Here is a 22,809-nt window from a genome sequence, read left to right on the forward strand (position 1 = left end):
AAGAGAAGAGGCGTCCGACGTCCGTCTATATCGAGAGATGGCAGCGAGGTGGACTCTTATTGAAGCATACGCCAGGCTTGATTTTGCCAGCGATAAGAGATAAGGTAGGATTTGTTCTGGGGAAGAGTGAAGATGGTGAGTGTCATTGCGATAGCAACAAAAACAAAAACATTTCCATTTTAGCCTATATGTTTTTTGTAGTAGACTCAGCTCTTGCCCTAGTCAAAATATCTTTACAATCCTGAGGGATAACTAAATCCTTGTACTCATTGTGCTCAGGTTCCAGGCATGTAGTTGCAAAGAAGCTGGATGAGGATCTGTTCCTTGTTCATTGTTTGCAGTGTGGCTGACGAAGAAAGGCGATAAGTATTGGATTGAGACAGCAGGAACAGCTCCGTGAACCAGTGTTGAAGAGGCCAACATGGAGCAATGAGAATGAGTTGGCATGGTTCCCTCTTTATTTTCATCAACATTCTGGAGAACAGAGGATATGGGGGAAAAGCGTACGCAAAGATTCTTGACCATCTTATCGAAAACGCATTCCACCATGACCCTGTCTGAGGTTCCCTGCTGGTGTAGGAAAAGAACCGGCATTTCTAGTTCCTGTGAGACGCAAAGAGGTCCAAGTTGGGTGTTTCCCATTTTTGAAAGATGCGGTTGAGAACCGTTTGGTTGAGTTCCCACTCATGATTTGATTGACTTAACCTGCTCAATGTGTCTGCTAGATTGTTTTTTATTCCTGGGAGATGTTCCACTTTGATGGTTATATGATGCAGAATTGTTGATTCCCATATCTTTTGAGCTTCCCAAGGTAGGATCGGGGATCTTGTCCCTCCCTGCTTGTTCAGATAATGCATGCAAGTGGTGTTGTCCATGCGTATGAGGACTGAGGATGCTTTTATCCTTGGGAGGAATTATTGAAGGGCTAGAGAAATTGCCGTGGTCCCAAAAAATTGATATTCATTTTGGAGAGAGAGAGAGGCTCCATTTGCTGCTTATTTGTAGGTCTTGCAGATGTGCTCCCCAGCCTTCCAAAGATGCATCTGTTGTCAGAACAAATTCTGGAAGAGGAGAAAGGAAGGACAGTCCCCGAGCGAGATTGCGAGGAGATTGCCACCGGAGACGTGCATCTTTCAAGATCAGAGTTATCCAACTATGTTGTCGAATGATCCTGATATTTAAAGCCATTAGGCATCCAACTGCTCTTGAAATGGTCTCATCCTCAGCTGAGCATGAGGTACCATGAGAATGGAGGAAGACATCATCCCGAGAAAGGATTTGAGGAGACGTACAGAAGCGCGCTTTCTTCTGTGAAGGTCGTGAGCCAGAGATAAGATGGCGTTCAGTTTTCCATTGACAAGAATACCTTGTCTTGCAGAGTGTCTATTAGTGCTCCTAGAAACGTTAATTTCTGAGAAGGAGCTAGAATGCATTTTCGAAGATTGACTGTCAGATCCAGAGAGCAGAATAGTTGTAGGCAGAAAGAGATGTCTTCTGAAGCCTGACAAGGCTTTCACCAGTCAATCGTCGAGGTATGGGAAGATCTGTAGACCTATTAGCTGAAGGAATGCTGACACTGGAGCAAGGCACTTGGTAAAAACCTGTGGAGCTGAGCGAAGGCCAAATGGAAGGACCATGAACCCTTGAACTGATAATGTGCGCCTGCCATAGAGCACCATAGAAAATGTCGATGTTTGGGGTGAATAGGGATATGGAAGTAGGCATCTTCCAGATCCAGGCTTGCTAAAAAATCCGAATGGTTAAGAAGTGGTAACATTTTCCGAAGCGTGACCATGCAAAAGGATTTCTTCAGCCGGTATTTGTTGAGTTTCCTGAGGTCTAAAATGGGATGCCATTCCCCCAACCTCTTCTTTTTTTATCAGGAAAAAGCAAGAGTAGAAACCTTTCCCTTTCTGAAAGCATGGAACACGCTCTATTGCTTCTTTTTGCAGGGTTATTAAAGCCTCCTTCTTTAATAACTGAAGATGGTGTTGTATTGATCTTTGAGGCGATGATGAGGTGGCGTTGTGGTGAACTCCAAGGTATGACGATACCTTATTATATCTAGAACCCATTTGTCTGATGTTATATCTTTCCATTGATTCAGAAAATGTGAGAGGGGTTTTCTTCCGCGAATACAGAGGAGTGGCAGGCGTCGAAGCGTCACCACTGTTTACGGCCCGTATTTCTGGGCTGAGCCTGTTGCTTTCGTCTAGGCTGTCTGGAGTAGGCAGCCTGTGGTGGTGCACGATGTTGCTGCTGGTAGGTCGGCCTATAAGAGGTGTATGTTTGAGGTTGGTACCTTTGATAACCTCCTCAAAAAGAATAATTTACTCTGCCCCTAGCTCCACGAAAGGGAGTTTTTCTAAATTGGAGAGCCCATTGGGCCTTATCCGTGTCCGTATTTGTTTTGATAGTTTGCAAAGCATCATCGATATGCTTGCCAAAGAGTGATTCACCATCAAATGGCATATCCAAGATCTTGCCTTGTACTTCAGGGCAGAACATAGTTACTTTCAGCCAACCCTGGCTTCTCAGAACAGCAGCTCCAGCTAGCTCACGGAAAGCTAAAGAAGCAATATCCATGGACGCATCAATAACTTCGGATGCTGACCTTTCTCCTTCAAGCAGGATTTTCCTCGCTTCCATTTTTTTGTCTTCAGTAAGGAGATCTAAAAATTGGGCAATATCCAACCACATCTGTTGATCGTACCTGGCTAAGATCGCGGGAGCGTTGGCAGTTCGAACAGTTGCTCCTGATGTGGTTGTAAACCTCTTTCCAATATTATCCAAGCTCCTCCCTTCCTTGTCAGGTGGAGCAGTGATGGGCGTTAGAGGATTCCTCGATCTCCGTTGTGCGGCCTGTGAGATAACAGAATCAGGCTTAGGATGACTTATTAGGCACGCTGGAGCATCGTCCGGAATCTTCTATTTCTTGTGAATTCTGGGTAAGACAGGGATAACTGTGGCTGGTGTCCTCATCACTTTAATCCTTCGTCCACATGTGGTTAACAACAGGGATAGACCTAACCGCCTTCCTGGACGTGTCTTTAAAATCAGAAAGAAAGCAGTCTGATTGCTTTACTTCTAGGGATAGTTGACAACTTGCTGCTGCCCTCTCAATTAAAGCATGAAAGTCGCCGATGTCTTCTGGCGGAGATTCTATCATTTGTGGAGATGGAGAAGCTGGTGTTGATATGACATAGTCATCCCACTCATTTTCTGTTTGACCCTCCTTTTGAGGCTGATTATCCTCAATCTCTCCCTCATCAGATGTATCTGGATGCTGTTGTGGCGCACTAGTATCTCCCATTGGGGATGGTGCGGTCACAGGCACAGAGGAACGAGGTGGTGTAATAATAGGTGGTGGAGGCTGTGGAGGAACAGGTGCTGAAGCAAAACGTGTACAGTAGTTTTGTAACAAATCCTGAAGGTCATGTACCATTACAACAGGAAAGTGGGCCATAGGTTCAGAAACTGTCTCTATATATTGCACCTTTGAATGAGGAGGGGGATAGTCTTGTTGATAGTATCCGCCATAATCCTCGTCATCATCTTCCTGATACTTTACATGTAATTGGGAGGGACTATCAGCAAGTCCAAACATATCCTCATCATTAGATTCTTCCAAGAATTTTGAAGGAGGTAAAGGAGAAATTATCATAGGATTTTGCAAAAGTGATTTCGTCAACAACTTCATCGACGGATACATTGGTGTAAGCTGCCAGGAAGATGGGTGCTTACGGCCAGGCGTGGAATATATTGTTGTCAACTTCGTCGATGGTAACAATGTCTTCGTTGTCGTCGAGGACATGATAGAACTAGATGCAGCCATCGTCGGATTTGTCAATGAGATTGTCATCAATGCGGTCATAGCGTAGTCGTCGACGGAGTCACCGTCGTTGACGAGGAGGCCGATGAAAACGTTGTAGTGGTCGTCAGTGTTGTCATCGACGGTGAGGTCGGCGGCGGCACAGCAATCGTCATCACCGGAAGCGACGTCGACAGGATCGTCGTCGAAGCCGTTGTCGACGATGGAGATTTCTTAGACAATGAGGAAGGAGAAACTTGTTTAGAATATGTTTTTTTTTATGACGATGGTGATACAGAAATTAACGCCGTTGATGGTACAACCTTCTTTGAGACAGATATCTTCATGGAACAAATAGAAGAATATTTGTCTTTATCTTTCTTATGGCTTTTTTCCTCAGCAGGAAATGGAAGCTTTCCTTTTTGTGAGGTACCTTCCTCCTCATGACGAGATTTCTTTGATACTTTCTTCTTACAAACCTCAGGAGATTCATGAGATCTCTCTCTCCTTTTATGTGTGTCTTTAGAATCCAAAGAGGTAGAGCTCTCTTCATACTCAGAGAGAACATCAGATTTTGACGTAAGTCAAATCAGTAATCTACCCTCCCTGTCCTTGAGGGTTTTAGTAAAGAAGGTTGTACATATTTTGCAATCTTTTACCTTGTGATGAGGGTAAAGGCAGTAGATGCAGATCTTATGTGGGTCCTCAGAATGCAGCCTCTTTTTCCCACATGATCCACACGACCTGAAGAGACCTTTCTTAGAAGATTCAGACATGTTTGAAGAGAATACTGCTAGAAAACTTCAAGAAAACAGAGAAAACTGAGCACAGTTCAAGGAGACTCCCTTTCACACGACGTGCGGTAAAAAATCTTAGGAACCTAGCCTCTCTTGGGATTGTTCTAGAGGGTGCAGTCGCCTGATTGGCTGTTGGTTGGATTTGGTTCTTTTTTTACAAAAGAAGGTGGATAGGCTATTGCACTGACATTTTATTGCACAGTAGCCTATGGTAATTTTATCAACTGCTTTTATATGTATACCGTGGGACTTCCACTACGTCGACGGGGATGATTCAATCATGTGAATCTATAAAAGATCCAGTACTGGAGAAGCCCACACTCCACTATCTTGCTACAGCCCTCTGAGCTCCATCTAAGATGGTGGTTACACTCACTTCCCAACCAGTGAAAAAGTCACTCCCGTTAAAAAATATATATAAACCTGAAGAGTGACTACATATCACAGCAGTTGCTATGTTCCATGGAAACTGGTTTAAATTGCAGTGTGACTTATAGAACCAGGATCTGTGGATATTTAGGCGTGCAGATGAAATTTATGACCGAGGATACTGTGGAAGTACCCATACATTCATGGTTAAGGGAGTTGATATAGGTGTTCCTGATTGTGTGAAGTCTAAGGTGACATAGAGTGCAGGACAGTGTGCAACTATGGGGGTGAAATGGATCACCTAAATTCCATATGGATCTGGGCTACTTGCCATATCCAATAATACATTTTAACTCAAACATACCCTTTCACTCACCCATACAGGTACTCACACACCTACTTACTCACTGATGCAGACACTCACACTCGCTCACCCATATAGCCACTCAAACACATAAAATAAATTGTCAGAAACAGAGGTGACCATTTTGCAACTGAAAAGATCCCAAACCTTATATTGGTGACATGATCCTGGAAAAGGCTCAAAAAGCTCCTTGGTGGAGATAGTTTCAGCCCCCCAATGCCAGCCATTAAGAGAAAGGCGGAACGTACCCCATAAAATAGACACAATGATGCTTAATCTTTTTCCAGTATGGGGCAAGGTTCTCAAGAAGAGCCTAAATAGATCATAGCAGGCCTGTGAGGAGAAACAGTTGACTCTAGCTGGCCACCCATAAAGATTCTTTAGATTGCAAAAGTAGCATAGTGGTTGGGCAATAATAATGACCCAACGATCCTAGGAGGCTGTGCACAGACGGCAGCTATCACAAGGTTTTCAATGGGGGCGGAGCACACAAAATGTCTGAGTCATTTGAGGACTTTAGTGTACCACTAAATGTCATACGTGTTTATATTTGTCTTAGTGACCCCTATCATCACGGGAAGCTGGGCTCAGGTGGCTCTATCGCAGGGCTTTTCAATTAGGGCAAACCGCTTTCTGAGGCACTGGAGTACACTTCTGCCATGTATGAAATGTGAAACCTGTTTACAATGAATGTCACTCACCACTAACAACAGATAACTGATCTTGAACAATTTTTAAACATCAAGATTATTGTACTGAGTTCTTCTCCACTGTGTATTTCTGGAGTAACCAGAATCAATTTGATATCCTAAACAATGGCAGCAGCAGGTACAAGTAAAAGTGGTGGGGCAGGGCAGAAGTCGACAGACAACCGAATAGGGAAAATAAAATAAATAAAGAAATCCTATTCCATCGTCTGTCGACCCCCATCCCACCCCGCCTCGCTGCAGTTACCTGTGCCGGCCGCGCCTGATCCCAAAATGACTCCACATCTGCATTGGAATTGACCTGGACAAAGTATGGTTAAGTATCAACTTTGAGCTCTTTCAAGGTTAGTTTATTTCGATAAAAATTAGGTTGCAAATGGTAAAACTGTCGACACCCAGAAGCAGGAGAGAAGATATTTAAGATACTGCCTGCAGAATAATAAAAAAAAAGTTGCACAGCTTAATTCCATCACGCCACCTGCTCACAAACTGATATGCAGTTTTGTACAGTTGCTTCCATAATGGCCACTACTACTCTCAGCTCAACACACAGCTGGAAAACGTGAGCTCACATATATTCCACTGCCACGAGAATCAACAAATAGATAAACATTGGTTGGTGGCAAATCACAACACCAGCCCCAACATGGAGAGCTATGTGCTGGTATGACACATGAATAAGTAAGCAGTCAGCAGAACAGGGAATGCATAGAGGGCAAGAAAGAGAGATCACACAAGTGGATATGAAACACTGAACCACAGCAAGTGAGAAGCAAAGCATTCTAAACATTGACAACATCTCCTGGGACTAGATGGCACATCTTATTATAGGTACAAATACACACACATAGGTTACGACAGAGGGCTGCAAAATCTGATGTTGAATTAGAATACCAGCCTATTACCTAACAGAAGGCCTTCCAATGAAGAAACGCAGTAAATAAATAGAGGTAGAGTTGTTGTTCTTTAGGGACAGGGAATACTGATTTTGTTTTTGGTATGATGTGGAATGAAATAAGGAGTAAATAATGTATTACATTAATACCAAGAGGATATTACTACAGCAGGGCTGTGTTATGCACCACAGTAACTGTATAGAACGTCTATGATAGTAGGAGCGAAGCCCATGTCACAGTATTTGCTATGAGACAGCCCTTTTATAAATATGAATTGAGCTGGAGCCACTAAAAGCATTCTATTAAGTCAAAATTATAGTACTACACCATTACAAAGCACATTATTCTTCCTGTATTCTTATTCAGCCATCACTGTCACAAGCTAAAGAAATATTGTACAAGGATGAAGTTCTTTTTGGAAGAAACATTTTAAATATTGAGCTCCCACCTTAAACTGATCCAGTGGAGACTCTTCTGACTCCTGGTACACCACACTAAATGATATGCTTTTTGTATCCGAAGAAAACACCCAGCTAATCGTTATTCCCAACTCCGTCACAGTGATGGGAATGATGCTATAAGTGCTGGACTTGATGAACAGCTCCCTGTGGTTCTCACCAAAGCTGGAAATCTCCTCTAAAGTGAGGGGTAGCTTTAGCCTGGGGAGGAAGACAATGTAAAATCATACAGCTGAAATAGTGAAAAAGCTGCCACACTGAATACATGAACAAAAGATATGAAGCTATTGTCGAGGTACAACACAAACTATGAAATGGCCCCTCTGCCATGGTCTTACTAATGATAAAAAATATTGTGGTGAGTTCTGTTTATTCTGTATTATCTGGCAGGACATTGTCTTGTCATAAAATATTCTTGTTTGAAAGGAAGGCAGCCTGCACTGAGGGGTTAAGAGACGTCTTCCAAAGGTTGATGGGGACTAAGTTCCCTAAATCTAAAAGAGACAAAACCATGACGTGCAGAAATATAATATGACACACAAAAGGGTTCAACACTATTCAACAATTGTAGCAACAAATATCAGTATCAAAGAAGCAGTGAGCACACAAGAAGATGTCCAGATCCCAGATGTTGATTTCTTAAAAGGATTTTTCTTTATTGAGTTCGATTCAAATTCAGAAGACCATAGGCAACGCGTTTCATCTCTCGAAGAGACTTCTTCAGAGCTTTATGGAATGACAGAAAATGTATTCGAAAGATGTTGTAAATTTCAATCAATTGTCAGAGAGTCCAAGTTTCCGAGACTTTTATGTAGTCAGCATATCAGCGATAGCTCATTAGCCCGCAGCATGTGTGCTAGTCAGTTTCAGGTATAAAGTCCTGGAAACTTGCACTCTCTGACAATTGGTTGATCCTATCTTGAGTAATCCAAAATAGAGAGTGAGGGGGAGAAAAAAGGGTGAAAAAGCACAACAATGTTATTGTGTTTCTGGCGCACGAGTTCCTTAGCGGCCAGAAGATCCCAAAGGTGGACCACTATGTCTGTCTGGTACCGAACGGGCCCCACCAGAAGTCACAGGTAAGTATGGCCAATAATACATACAAATTGCCCATTACTGAGTTGTAAAATACTAGAATTCGAATTACATCAAAACAACTCAGTAAAGGTAATAGGGCATTCTTTTGAACATCATGAAAAGGTCATAAAATGGGAGAGAGGACTGTTTTGGTGCGCCACAATAGCATAGAGTGCCATTGAATCGATCGAGTGTTGCACATCACATTATGCAAAGAGTGAAAACAAAGTAAAAACAGGGGAGTGTACCACCATCTCCATGTGCCCTGTAAACAATGTGGGTCATTCACACTGTTGATAAGGTTGAGTGCATCCTTAAGGAACAAGGAGTTTTCTGGACCAGTGGTTGTAGGTAGTGGTTGCAGAATTGGCTTAAGGGCTCCAGCAGGGTTTTTTGGTGGTTCAAAATTAGGGACTCTCAAAATGCAATGTACAACAGTGTCTCAGAACTGTTTGTGATTCGCAAGAGGGTCGCAATTGACCTGCCTCATCAATATTCATGAGGCAGGCCGTAATTTGCGACCCATTGCGAATGGCCTGTAATCACACGGATGGTGGCCTGCTGGGGTCAGCAGACCACCATGTCTGTGATTTCTTTTTAAATAAAGCATTTTTTTAACTGGAAGACAGCCCGTTTTCCTTAACACCTTGGCTGCTAATGGTTTCCCCTCCTGTGCTGATTCTAGCAGAACCCCATTGTTCATGACGAGCTCAGCTCGTCATAAGCACAGCTCCACTGTGCCTCATGACGAGCTCGTCATGAGCAGCGAAGGGGTTAAAGAAAAACAGGATGCATTTCAAAAATAAAAATGAAAAGCTCCCTTTTCGTTTTTAGGAGTAGGCAGAAGTCCATGGGACAAGTGCCTGCTCTTAGAAAATGCTGGTACCCACATTCACAAAGGGGAAGGATTCCTCCACAGAGTCAGTACAATATGAATGTTTTGCGACTGCATTCCGGTTGTTAAACATTCATTCATGCCCCTGCAATTCGCTAATAGGAAGGGATGCCCTTGAAACGCCCTTTACTAATACTGACTAGCAAATCCTACTTTAATAGGATTGGCATACGCCAAATGGCTCTTTAGCAGGTGCAAACAGTCCGATTTCCAGTTTTTCGACTGCTAAAAGCCATCATATATGTAGCCGTTAAAGAGCACAGCTATCTAGCACAGTCCTGTGAGACAAGGCCCCAAAGGCTAGCCCGCCAATGGGAGGTGTCCATGCACACGCTCACAGTGTGATTGGCAGGGAATGGCCTGCAACATAATCAATACCCAGATCGCTATTGCGTCATTGTGCTTTACTTTTTTGCAGGGCAAGCATTATCAACCATACCATGTTTTACTATGGGGATCTGCCATAACTAGGCATTTTAAGAGTGCGAAATGGCCCACAATCAGATGCATCATATGAATAGGAACATAGGAGTTAGGTATCTAAAACCACTTTGCTCTTGGACGCTGGGGTGTTGATGCTTGCAGGCTTCTGTGTGTGTTATAATGTGTATTCATTTGTGCATGTGTGTGTGTGTTTGACAAATTAGGAGATCTTTCACGCTGCACAGAATAGAGCAGTCTGTAGCCTCTCAATAGGAATACGTTATGTATGTTATGTTATTATGCTATGCAGATTTGTAGAGCGCACTGTCACCTAGGAGAGTATCCTGGTGCTGAGCACTTGCTTAACATACCTAGGGCCTAATGTGACACTCAAAAAACTAGGTCTTCAGCTTCCTGTTGAATTCTGAGAAGTGAGGAGGAGGTTTTTTTGTGTAGTGAAAGATCATTTCACATCTTAAGAGCGATGTATGAGAAGTCTCGGCCTCCAGATCTGGTTTTCTGTATGATTGGTATTTGTGGAGGTAGGAGTCTGGACACACGAAGGTGTCTGGGAAGGTTTATGAAAGCTGATATGATTGTTGAGGTATGTCTTGAAAGTGTGGATGAGGAGTTTGAATTGTGCTCGTTTGTGAATTGGAGATTATGGAGCAGGTGTGGTGAGATGCAAGTGCGGCATGGGAGGTAAACAGTGACTACGGCCATTCAGTTCTGAATGGTCTGCTGCCTTCCGTGAGATTTTTCTTGATCCCAGCATATAGGGTATTCCGGTAGTCCAGCTTGATTGTGACTGGAGCATACATGATGCTTACCCAGATGCCGATTGGGAGCCATTTAAAAATCTTCCTCAGCATCTTTGGATGGAAGCATGAGGCAGTAACGGCATTGACTTGGGCAATCAGGTTAGCTACTGTGCAGGCTTCATGCTTTGAGCCTGTCGTCGTTTGTTTAGCTCACTTCAAGAGTGATTTTCCTCCATTTAGTACACAAAGACTGTGCTGTTTTTTTACATTTGTGTACAAAAGAAATAACTCAAGTAAATAGTTTGTCGTGTTTGAGCACATTAAAACTAGACAAGGAAGTAGTGACAGATCTGTGGCTTCATTACACAAATGGGAGAAAGCTTGGAGACCACAACATAGGATTATGTTTTTATGATTATGCCGGAAAGATGTGGATTGAACTGTTCGGTTGTGTCCTTTTGGCTAGATGATTATTCATTTCAAACTCCTCTGTTTAAAGATAAGGTCAATAACTAAAACTTGTAACTCAGATGTAATCATTCATTGGTACATTACAATGACTCGACTATAGCACACAAAAAATAAATATGGATTGCACTTTACTGTGCTATAGCACATTCCTTTACACAGAGCAAGTCATCCTAAAATGCATTTAATTAAACATGTATACTGGACTGTGATCTTTATTTGTGAGGATTTCAAGTTATTTTTGCTACAATGTGTATTCACATTTTTACATTTTTATTGTACCCTTTTCAGATGTCACTCTAATTATAAGACAAAAAACAACCTTTGAACATGCAGAATATGACTTTTTGCCCAAATTCAGCAACAGTGTTAAAGCAACACACTCCTTCAACAACAATACTCCTCACTGACCTTGCCTTCACGTGTATGATCATATTTTTTATGTTATTTTTGTCATTGCTGTTATTGTTATTATTTTTGTAGAGCACATTATTACCCAAGGTTGTCCTAGTGCTTAAAAAGACAAACTTTGTACACCTGGGATTGCAATGGGGGGTTTGTTTCCACGCCCTTGGGGCACTTTGGTATTACAGAAGAAAAAGCAGATGCTTGTACATCCCCTTCTGTAATACCAACCTAGCTGGCGCACATAAAGCACCAGCGCTATCTTCACAGGGCCTCATGCAAATGAGGGACTCCCTTTGCCTCTTCGCCTGGCCGTGTTATAGACGTGGGCGCAGAGGCAAAGAAGCTGGCAGGAGGTGCATGGCAGTGACCACCTAAAACATGGTGCATTGTCTGTGAGCCCCCTGATTGCAGCCCTCTGGAGGGGAGAAAGGGGGTCCAATGAACCCCCCTAACTTCCCCTTGAAGGCAGATACAGTCACTCACTGCACCCGTCCGCAAGGGGATCTTTAATCGCCTTTTAAAGTCCAGACGGGTTGCTGCCTGCACTGTGAAACATGGAGCGGCTTCAAAGCAGCCACTCTGTTTTTAACCTGAATGCGCTACCCCCTGGGCAGCACGAGTTCGCAGCTGCCCTCAGGGCAGCACATTCCATGTAAGGTGCACTTTCCCTGTGTGTGCATGGAGCACTTGTTTTAAGGGGCGCCGGATAAATGCAAACAAGGTGATGCATGATGCATGAAATCAAGAAAGAAAAACTAATACATTTTGAATGAAAAATCAGATGAGAAAATGGGCTGTAGAGCTCTTTGAAATTTTAAAATATTGGTTTCCACTTATAGCTCAATCCAGGCCTATGCTGTGACCACAGAAAAGGCGAGTCCTCCCAGTTTTATCCATCGATGTTGAGGTACAATTATAAGACAGGCAGAGGCCGAACAAAGTAGTCTAGAAGGAATGTGTTTCTTAAACATATTAGAAATATAGGTGGTTCTGACTACTGGATAGATGGCCCTATGACACATGCAAAGGTTCTTAAACCAACATCTCTTCTGGACAGGAGTACAGTGGAACTGGCGTAGTTGAGACAAAACACTATCAAATTACCTCCTCCAAATATCAGTCTGGCAGCCGCATTCTGAATCAACTGCAGTATCTACATAAGATGGGGCTGGGTCCCAGTATTTAGTACATTACAATAAACTAACCTACTAAGAATCGGAGCTTGTACTAGCAGCTGCCTGAAACAATTGAGGAATAAATGGTAGATTCTTTTTTTAAGTCTTTTTGAATATTAATTTGTGATTAACGTGTTAATGTGGTGCTGAAATGAAAGTTTATTATCAAAAACAATGCCCAGACAGCATGCAGTAGTTGCTGGTTTGGGACAACCCCCTAACATCTGGGCCCACCACATAGGGGACCAATCTGAGGGATTACCAAATATCAACACCTCCGTTTTAGCTGAATTTAACCGCAGGGAATTTGTATATATCCAACAAGCCACATTTGCTAGGTATATTAAATTGATCTTAGAGTTGTTTAAGATTGCCCTCCATGCGGATTTTGATTTGAATGTCACCAGGATCACAATAAAATTGAAAGTTAGGAGAAGCAATCAAATCCACCAATGGAGCAACTTATATATTAATAAGAGGTGAACTGTGGGTCGGATGGTGGAGGACTCCACAGGGTATGTCTTTTAAAATCTGAGCAGATTGCAGCCACCTGAGCAGATTGTGTATTATTTTTCAAAAAGTATTCAAACAATGTTATCAAGTTATCTCGCAGGGCAGCAACATATATTAGAACATTGGAATGTTGGGAGCTCCATTGCAGACAATGGAGTGCTCCCTGCTTCTACGGGCCGGTAAAGGCCCGCAGAGCAACATTCCAATGTTCTACAAAGTCTTCTCGAAGCTCGAGGGGATTTATATCCCCTCGAGCTTCGAGAACCCTTTTTTTAATTTGTTAGAACATTCTGCCCTCTAGTGGCAGAATGTTCTAATAGCCTTATAGCCCTTCGTAGCAGGGCTATACCGGCAATTAAAGTCCCGCTGTCTCGTTAAAGTCCCTCGCCTTCGGCTCAGGCCTTTAACGATTCAGCGGGCCTTTAATAGCCGGTATAGCCTGCTACGGCGGGCTATAAGGCTATAGTATTCCCAGCAGGACAGCATGTGAAATAGTGCTGAAGGCTGCCAACAGATCAAGGTGGATGAGAGCTGCCAAGCTTCCTCCATCCAAGATCATGCGGATGTCATTGACAGCCGTCATAAGCATAGTTTCTGTGTTAAAGGTCCGACACCAGACTGATATTTGTTGACGGTCCCATTTTCCTCAAAGTATGATCTAGTTGCATATTCACACAGCTCTCTAAAGATTTTGTAGATGAAGGGAAATAGGTCAGTAGTTTGAATGGATATTCAAGGTCTCCTGTCTTTAAGAAAGGGGTGACTAATGCTGTTCTGCAGAAGGATGGCAGAAGGCCACTCTCTAGAGAGCTGTTACAGATTGTTATTAGTCGTGTACATTTGGAAGCTAGATCTTTAAACAATTTGATATGACAGGGATCAAGTGATGATCCTAAATTCATAGTCAAAATATTGGATCCTTGTCCGATATAGCTCTAATATCTGAGAGAACGTAAGATGTCAGGTTGCTTGGTCAGAACATTCTGCAGTTACATTTGCTAATGTCAAAATAGTTGAACATCTTATTCTGAAAAATCTCTGCCAACTCTGAGCAAAGCATTTGAGTGGGAGGGATCTTAGGTAAATAATAATTTTTTGCAAAGAATTTGTAAATCGAAAATAGTTCCTTAGTAGGCTTCTTTGATGATACAAAATAATTTTGATAATAGTCGCACCTGGTAGATAGTGCTTTATATGTTCAAAGTTCTTGTTTATATGCTACCTTTTTCTGTGTAGGCATACCAATGTCTCCATGTCCTCTCTAGCTTTTTGCATTTCTTTTTAGCAAGTGCTAATTTTTGAGAATACCAGGGGGCTTTATGATGAACAGCACAAATTGCGGGGGGTTAATAGGGCAGGAGGATAAATAGTTCTTAATGGCGAGAATCTTACAGACAATAACAACTCATGAGTAAATTGTAGGTGGTCAGAGACTGAAGTAAAATTAACAGCATACTGGGCCCTGGCACGAATGGGTCGACAGGCTGGTCTTTGGCACACCATGGGCTCACCCACTGGGCGGGCGGGAGTCAGTTGTCCTAATATAGCAAGGCAACAGACTGCATATGGCATCAACGAGAAACACTAGCGCACTGTAATGTTGTGGGCTCTAGGCCCAAATACCTGGTAAATAAGTGACACATACACTTATGTCTAGTACTCTTAACTGCCTTGAGCATGTGCACTTGGGTCTTTTTATTGGCAGGGTCACCTGACCTGTGATGCCTGTGTGGGATGGGTGTAGGAACCAGCTCTCATTGGAGAGGCTCGTAAAACAGTAGACTGTGTCCAGCAGGACACAACATTCCTCCCAAATATTATTAAAAAACAAAAACAAAAGTCCAACCTGTGGGAAGGATGAAAAACAACTAAAAGGAATTAAGTCTTACAGCTTCGAGAGGCAGTTGCAGGACAGCGGTGGACATGTGCAGATGAGAGCACCTGGTATCTCGGCACACATTTATCACTTATATAGGAACCTCTGGACACAAACACTGTGCAGATGAAGTCCGGACCCTTTGGCATCACGTTAGTTGGGTCACAGTCCACACATGTGATGTTGATCAGTCCACAGTGCTCTCACTGTGATTGAGTTGGTAATTAACAGTTCAAACTTGATGCATCAGGAGCATCGGTGGAGTCCATTGTGAATGCTTGACAATGGTGTTGCTTGATCCACTAAAGACTGACTTGGTGTGCTGTGACCTGTTGAAGTCTCTTTTACACGGCCTGGCGCCCTCCTGAAATTCAGCAGTGGGGCTTAGTCAATTCCATCTCTCACGCTTGGGGTAGGCCCCTTGGTTGAGTTGCCACGGGACTGCCTGTAGGCTGGACTGGGGCTGCATATGTGTCTGCATCTGGACAGCCACAAGACCACCTCTGAGCCACTGCCTAGTCATTCGTGCAACATCAGAAGTGGATGTATCCTGGTCAGAACATGCACTCGCTACCATGACCAGGATGCAAGCCAGTTGAGCAGGTGGTCGCTAGTTCTTCAGATTGCCACTGTTGCTTCCGTGTCATGTTGTATGGCAAGGCAATGGCGCAGGACTCTGGTATTGTTACTTGATGCTCCAGGGGTGGTGGTGATAAACAAAGCAACTGATGGAGTGTTTGCCATTAGATGACTTATATGACAGGTGGCGATGACTTGTATGGGGGAACGGTGACTAGATGGACTTTGCCGCCATGTAGCTTGTCATATACATAGTGCAGCGCTTCTTTGGCACGTGCGTTTGCAAGCAGTAACGTCACTGCACCCTGGTGGCTGGCTTGTGTTAGTGTGTGCACACTCAGATAGTGGTACGAGTCCTCATTTTTGTCCCCTTGTTAATTTCTCCTGCGCACCTGTGGACGTCCATTCTTCTGTGTGACAGGATTGTCACACTCCTTTCTCTCCACTCCTTTTCTTCTTCGTAATGTGGCAACATGCCACGCTCTCTTCTTCCTATTTGCTTGCAATGTGATCTGACTTTCAGCCACATGTCTTCTCTGCACATGCTGCAAAGTGGCGACAGGACAGGTACTGCATGTCTTTTCTGCACATGCTGCAAAGTGGCGACAGGCCATGTATTGCATGTCTTTTCTGCACATGCTGTGAAGTGGCGAAAGGCCAGGTGTTGTCTGCTCTTCTCACAGGGTCCCCCTGCAAGCTCCGCCATGTTTGATGGACTGTGCATCTTATCTTGTCATGGACCTCTCACCAGTCCGGTCCTGTATGTAGGACTGGGCGTCTTCTCAGGTGCCTCAGCCATTTCGTGGGCGGTAGTGAAGGTAGCTTTGATGGATCCGGTCTGCAGCCTCTTCCCAACCCTTCTTCCCCTCAACAAGGTATTCCGGGTGAAACACAGGATCGCTGTGTGAGGTGAGGGTCTCCTTTCTTTTGCAGTGGTGGCAGCTTGCCACTAGGTGATGTGTGACTCGCCTCTTGCCTGTAATGGGCTGATGCACAACACAGTCTTAAGGCAGGGTTGGGGGCATTCCATGAATAGTCTCTGGGCCACTACGGGGAGGTGCTAGTGCATTTAGGTTGTACACAATGTGCTTCCTGCATTTGGGCCACTCGGGCCCCTTCACTTGGATCTCCTTGGTGCTCTGCAGATTGCGGGTGATGTCCCTTCATCCTCCTCTTGGCTCGAGTTCATCGCGCTTGAACCTCAAGGCTGTGCCGTTGCGTCACTGTGTCCTGCCTAGGTTTGTGCGTGCTTGGCAGAGTTGGTCACTCCATGTGACATTCTCATGCAGTGCTGTTTGGCTAGCTGGTGCTGCTGTTTCATGCAGCCATGCATTGTCTCGATGCCCTCTTGGCATTGTCTCTGCTCAGGCAGTGGGGGGCTAGATGCTAGTCCTCATGGGTGCCATATGCTGGCATGCTGTGTTTGCCCTTTCTTGCAGTGGTGGCGTCTTGCCACCAGGGGGCATAAATACTTTTCTCCCCCTTTCAGGAGAAAGTCAGTGATTTTTCTCTTTGCTGCCAAGGCAGCTTTCTTGGTTTGGGCAGCTTTTGACTCAGGAGTTCCTTGTGGGGTTTAGCAGTCTCACCCCTGTAAACGTCAGGCAGCCACTAGGGGGTGTGCGGCGCTGTGGCAGCAGACAAAGCTTTCTCTGCCAGCCAAGAGTTTCTCTTTTCAGTCTAGGCAGCTTGTGGCAGTGGGGGTTCAGCACCAGGGGGTGTACAAAGCTCAAGTTTGCTTCTTTGAGGGCTTGCCTCACTAGGTGTCGTGCTAGTTTGCCAGTCACTTTCTCCAGTGTCCACAGTAGCCTCAGTGCCGTGGTGGGCTAAGATGCTGTGGTCCAGTCACTGTTGCTGCTGATACCTGGCAGCATTGGGTGTCCTCATAAGAGTCAGTCTACACGCTGCAGTGGTTGAGAACTGAATTCAGGCAGGGGTTGGCCTTCTTGCTAGAAGCGTAGAGCTTGTATCTATATATGCTTGTTTGTAAGCTGGGTTTCATTTTAGTGATTTTTTTGGGTTATGCAATGACGCCCTCCAGTGGAGCTCTGGCACTGCACCTTCTCAATCAAGCCTGTTGGAGCTCCTATCAGGGACTGTCTGCTCCGGTAGGCTTATTTTGAAAGGGGAGCATAAAGAGGATTCTATGTCAGGACCGGAGGCTCCGATTATGCTTCTCATTTTCTTTACTGAAAATTCTCAGCAGCCAATCAGATAAAGTAAAAATAAATAAACACTACAATACCCATAAACACTCCTGGGTATCACATGACAACCCTAGAGTAGACCCCTATATAAGGAGTACTAGAGAATACCACATCCTCTTTCTTTGCTGCTCTGCAGCCAGTTAGGTGCTTTTTACCTTTTATGTGCCTCTGATACTGATTAATGCCTGTTTGGTACTTTAATGTTTGCTATATTGCCTAGGTGCTTTGTTATTCCACCTTCAGGTTCGCGTCTGTTTCCGACGCTCCCTTTGCGGTGGCTGTATGCCTAATGAGCGCTCTGCTGCTCAGCGTTGCTTTTCCTTGCCTTTTCCCCGCTTTCTTGTTTATTGTGCCGTGTGATTGACGAGCGCTCTACTGCTCGGTTTTTCATTTTGCGCACTCAATACTTTGTTGCAATTGAGCACCCGTGTTCGCACCTTGCCTTCTTTTATTCCGTTTTCATCAGGGATACTTTGTGGCAGTGTTCGGCATCTGGAGCGCGTTTTGCCTTCTCAGGCCGGGCGCTGGGCGCCCGTGGCTTCTGTGTGGAGCGAGAGACTCGGGGGAGAGGTTGCGCATCACGGTACCGCGCAGTCCTCTTTCTGCCTTCACGGGCAGGTGTTACCGCGCATGCGCAGTGACCTTTTTACCCGTTTCAGAGTTTTCCTGTGTTTGAGTGAGCGCGGGAGCAGCGCAATAAATTGCTCGAGTCCCTCTTGCCTGTGCCAGCCCCCAGCGACGCCCATTTCTAGCAATTTGATGCATATGGGCTGTATATTTACTGCATAGGTATTGCCTAGAGTGGATTTTGCTGAGCAAGCCCTCCCTCCACGTTCTAATTGATTATACACACTTTGTACTTTTAATACTTGTGGTGTATAGGCGTGTCTGGGGTTTTTCCACTCCCCCTTATTGAATTTCCTGTCAGTATTTTTCGTTTTTTCAGTGTTATTTGCACTCTGACAGCATCTTAGCTCCTCAGTCTCTTCTAGTGGGCTTCTTTGTCACTGCCCAGTGACACCTTGGCTGATTATTTTTATGATGAGGAGTACTACAATGAAGGCCCCTCGGGGTCACTGGAACATGAGCTGGTTGAGGCTCTGGATGTGGGAGTTCAACCCTCCGTTAATAAGGCCATGTTCAGGGCTATTGAGCCTTTGAAGCGCCATTTGTGCAATTTACGCTTTGCAACAAGGCTGGCTTCCGGGGTCTGCGCCCCATTCTGCTTCTGGTACAAAGGGTTCCAGTAATCCCCATTCTCCTGATTTTGGAAGATTGGCCAAAACCCTGTCTGACCATACTTATGAGTCTTCAACCAAGAAGGTCCATTCTGAGTCACCCCAAGGTGATGATACTACTTCCACTTCTAATACCGATTCTGATTCGAATGCTCCTCCTCCGCCTGCTAAAAAGCAACATAAGGAACGTTATGTTGATGCTCCATCCCAACCTGCATTACTTACATTTGATCGCACGCAGATTGTTTACCCCAATTCCTCATCTTGGCTTTCCTCTCCTGAAGTTGCAGATTACGTGCAATCACATATTCGCCGGGCATTAGAGAAGGATGTGAGGGAGTGTTTGCGCTCGGAATGCCCGAGACACCAGAGGTGGATCCCTCCATGCTTACATATCTTAAAAAATACACTAAAGATCCTAAGAAAGGCCTTACTCGAGCTTGGAGGTCCCGTCGGGACAAATTACTTGATTTGACCGGTCCCCTTACTAAAATCTTGGACTTAGGCTTTTGAGCTAGGGGCCTGATGTAGGTGCCCTAATACCGGTCGAAAACGGCCGAATTCGGCCGTTTCCGACCGGTATGAAGGTTTTCTGATGTAGGGCATGCATTTACAGAATCGGTATTTTACCGATTCTGTATTTACCGATTCGGTAAAATTACCGAATCGGTAAATACAGACTCTGTAAAATACCGATTCTGTAAATGCAGATGTAGCTGGCACATGTCAGAGTGCCACAGGGCTTTAAGAATCGGTATTTTACCACCCAATCCAATTGGGTGGTAAAATACCGAATACAGGTGTGCATGCACATCTGTGCATGCACACCTGTGCAATGTGACACAAAGACATGCCCTTAGGGCATGTCTGTGTGCCACATGGCACACAAGTCCGGAATTGGGGTGCAAGAGGGTGTCAAAGTGACACCCCCTGCACCCTTTCAAAAATCGGTATTTACCGAATCGGTAAATACCGATTCGGTAATGACCATTGATTCCTATGGGCTGCAATGCCCATAGGAATCAATGGGCTTTACCGATTCGGTATTTACAGAATCGGTAAATACCGAATCTTAACGATTCGGTATTTACCGAATCTGAAATACCTACATTTCCCCCCTTCTAATTTACCACTTCTTAAATACCGAATCGGTATGATTCGGTATTTTAGAAGTAGTAATTTAGAATTACCTACATCGGGCCCTAAGTCCTTGGGCCACGTCATTGATCCTGAGGATTTGATTAGCTGGGCTCAACGGGCCATTTGTCAGTTAGGCAATGCTAACAGTGCCATGTCCTGTGAGCGCCGTCGCTCTATTCTGCTGAAACTTGACCGTAAGTTGGCAGAACTCTCTACATCTGAGTCCGGTCCCTTGGCACAAGGTATGCTTTTCGAACACCTCCCCGAGACGGCCCAGAGGGACGCCCGGAGTACCGACGGTCAGAGCGGTGCTCTGTTTACCTGCGCCGCAGCCAGGTGAGGTGGAGCTTTTCTCTCCTGCCAAATAGCTAGGAGAATGACTACACCTAGGATATCCAGGTGATATCTTTTTAAATATTTCAAATATTTGTTTATTCACCACTTACCTAGCAGTAGCGACTTTGGTCCTGACGAAAGCAGCAGATACCAACTTGGGTCCATTAGACTGCAGAAACATGTTGACCTATAACTATATATAGTAGTTATTTGTTGAAACTAATAGATCATCGCACTGGTTTTATTTATTTGGAAGTTGAGAGGTACTTATTAAACTTATTTTCCTCTTTTGTCTCCAATTTTAGACTCACTTGCATATCTTTTTTCACCTTCACTTATACTCACGCACTGCTTTACAGTTATCACTACATACCGACATACTTATAGCCCACCGAGGCACCCACATTTATATCAAACCTACAAGTGGTGGCAACGCATACCCTTCCTGGTGTGAAGGGTCCCACATGCTAATAAGGGTGGTATCGGTCGATAACTGATGGGTATTTTTCACATCTGGAAAGTATCCTGTTGACTTCCTGTCATTTTCTCAAATATTTCTTCTATCATCACTCTCCTTGTGTCAGATGCATAGTTAGTAGACAGATTGATTTTTGACCCACGGTTACTTTTTGTTTGCTGAAATTGTCCTTTTTTTGGGGGTTGTAGCTGTGCTAGGTCGGTAAACATCCCCTTGGACCCTTCTATCACTGTAATGTTCATGCTTTTCGGACAGCCTTTTTTAAAAGAACTGACTAAGTCTGTGGCTACCTTTCAGTGGGCTCAACAAAGCACAGGGTTCCCTCAAAAGGGCTTTTCGTACGTTTTTTGGGCGGGCCGGACAAAAGCGTGGGCGGTTGTTCGGCTGAGGTTTCAACAAGGCGCCCAACGTGGATAGAACGTCCATCGTGGAAAATATCAGGAGTCCAACTCCTCCGCTTCCTTCTATCCCACTCGTGGATCACGAAATAAATTCAAGAAAGGTTGATATGGAGGTAACCAAGGAGGTCAACATGATCCTGTGTGTCCGGGTGAGCCTGATTTCCTTTTCGGAAGTGCAATTGGGGGGCAGGGTCCAGTATTTTCTTCACAATTGACAAAAAATCTCGCAAGATGCATGGATCCTGGACACGGTGCAAGGTTACAAGATAGAGTTTTTCCATTCCCCATCTCAAACTCATCCCCTCCGTCCCATGGTTTTCTCCCTTCAGGATCATGCCTTCATTTCCAGCAAGATAGAGTCTTTACTTCAAAAAGGGGCCATAATGCAGACGGCTCGTCATCCTCAGAGGTTCATCAGCAACATCTTTCTAGTGCAGAAGAAGGGGGGTGGATCCAGGCTAGTTTTAAACCTCAAGGAGTTCAATGGATGGGTTGTATATCAACACTTCAAGATGGAGGGAATCCGTCTTCTTCACGATCTTCTTCAGGAAGGGGACTGGATGATCCGCCTGGATCTGAAAGATGCGTATCTGTCTGTGCCCATTTACAAACCTTATCGCCGCTCTCTTCAGTTCCAATGGCAGGACATATGGTACGAGTACAAAGTCCTCCCCTTCGGCCTCTCATAAGCACCTTGGTGCTTCACGAAAATTCTGAGGCCTGTGGTAGAATTTCTTCGAGCCCGGGGTGTTTGTCTCATTATCTATTTGGACGACATTCTCATCATGAGTCAATGTCCTCGTCTGGTGATGCAACATATTTCTTGGACCATAGATCTTTGACAGAGTCAGGGTTTCCTAGTCAACCCACAGAAGTCTGTGTTGATTTAGTCTCAATCTGTCGAGTTTCTGGGTTTTCTGGTCAACTCTCTCACTTGCCAACTCCTCCTGCTCATTCAGAAAATCAGATCTATCAAGAGAGAGTTGAGGTAGATTTTGCACAAGCAGATTGTGTCCTTGAAGTCTGTAGCCTGGATCGTCGGCTTGTTAGCGATCTTTCCGGGTCCCCTTCATTACCGGGCGGATGTTCTTTTTTCGTCTCCAACGGCTAAAGATCCATCATTTCCAGAAAGGTCTCAAATACTCAGATCACATTCCCCTCACAGAGGAAGCGAGGTGGGAGATGTTGTGGTGGCTGGAGTACATAGAGTCGTGGAACGGTCGAGCCCTATTCGGCACCACTCCGGAAGTGGTGATAGAATCCAATGCAAGTTGGTGGGGTTGGGAGCCCGTTGCGGCCAAGTCTCTACAGGCGGCCGTTCATCTCAGGAGGAACTGAATCTCCACATCAATTGCCTGGAACTTCTAGCAGGTTTGTTTGCGATTCACTGCCTCTCGCCCCATCGAACGAATTGTTGCATTCTTCTCCGCATGGA

At 44.7% G+C, this 22,809-nt stretch overlaps 1 protein-coding gene across 5 annotated transcripts in view; it reads right to left on the reverse strand.

The window, feature by feature from the left end:
• FYCO1 (FYVE and coiled-coil domain autophagy adaptor 1) overlaps positions 1-22,809 on the reverse strand; it is a 917,765-nt gene that overhangs the window by 20,611 nt on the left and 874,345 nt on the right. For all 5 annotated transcript variants that reach the window (XM_086964932.1, XM_086964931.1, XM_086964930.1 and 2 more), the window contains one exon: positions 7,393-7,603. In XM_086964932.1, coding sequence (XP_086821058.1) covers positions 7,393-7,603 — 211 coding nt within the window. The remainder of the gene's footprint in view (positions 1-7,392; positions 7,604-22,809) is intronic.

This window comes from Lissotriton vulgaris, chromosome 4_1 (assembly GCF_964263255.1).
Source record: "Lissotriton vulgaris chromosome 4_1, aLisVul1.2, whole genome shotgun sequence".
Lineage (NCBI taxonomy): Eukaryota > Metazoa > Chordata > Amphibia > Caudata > Salamandridae > Lissotriton > Lissotriton vulgaris.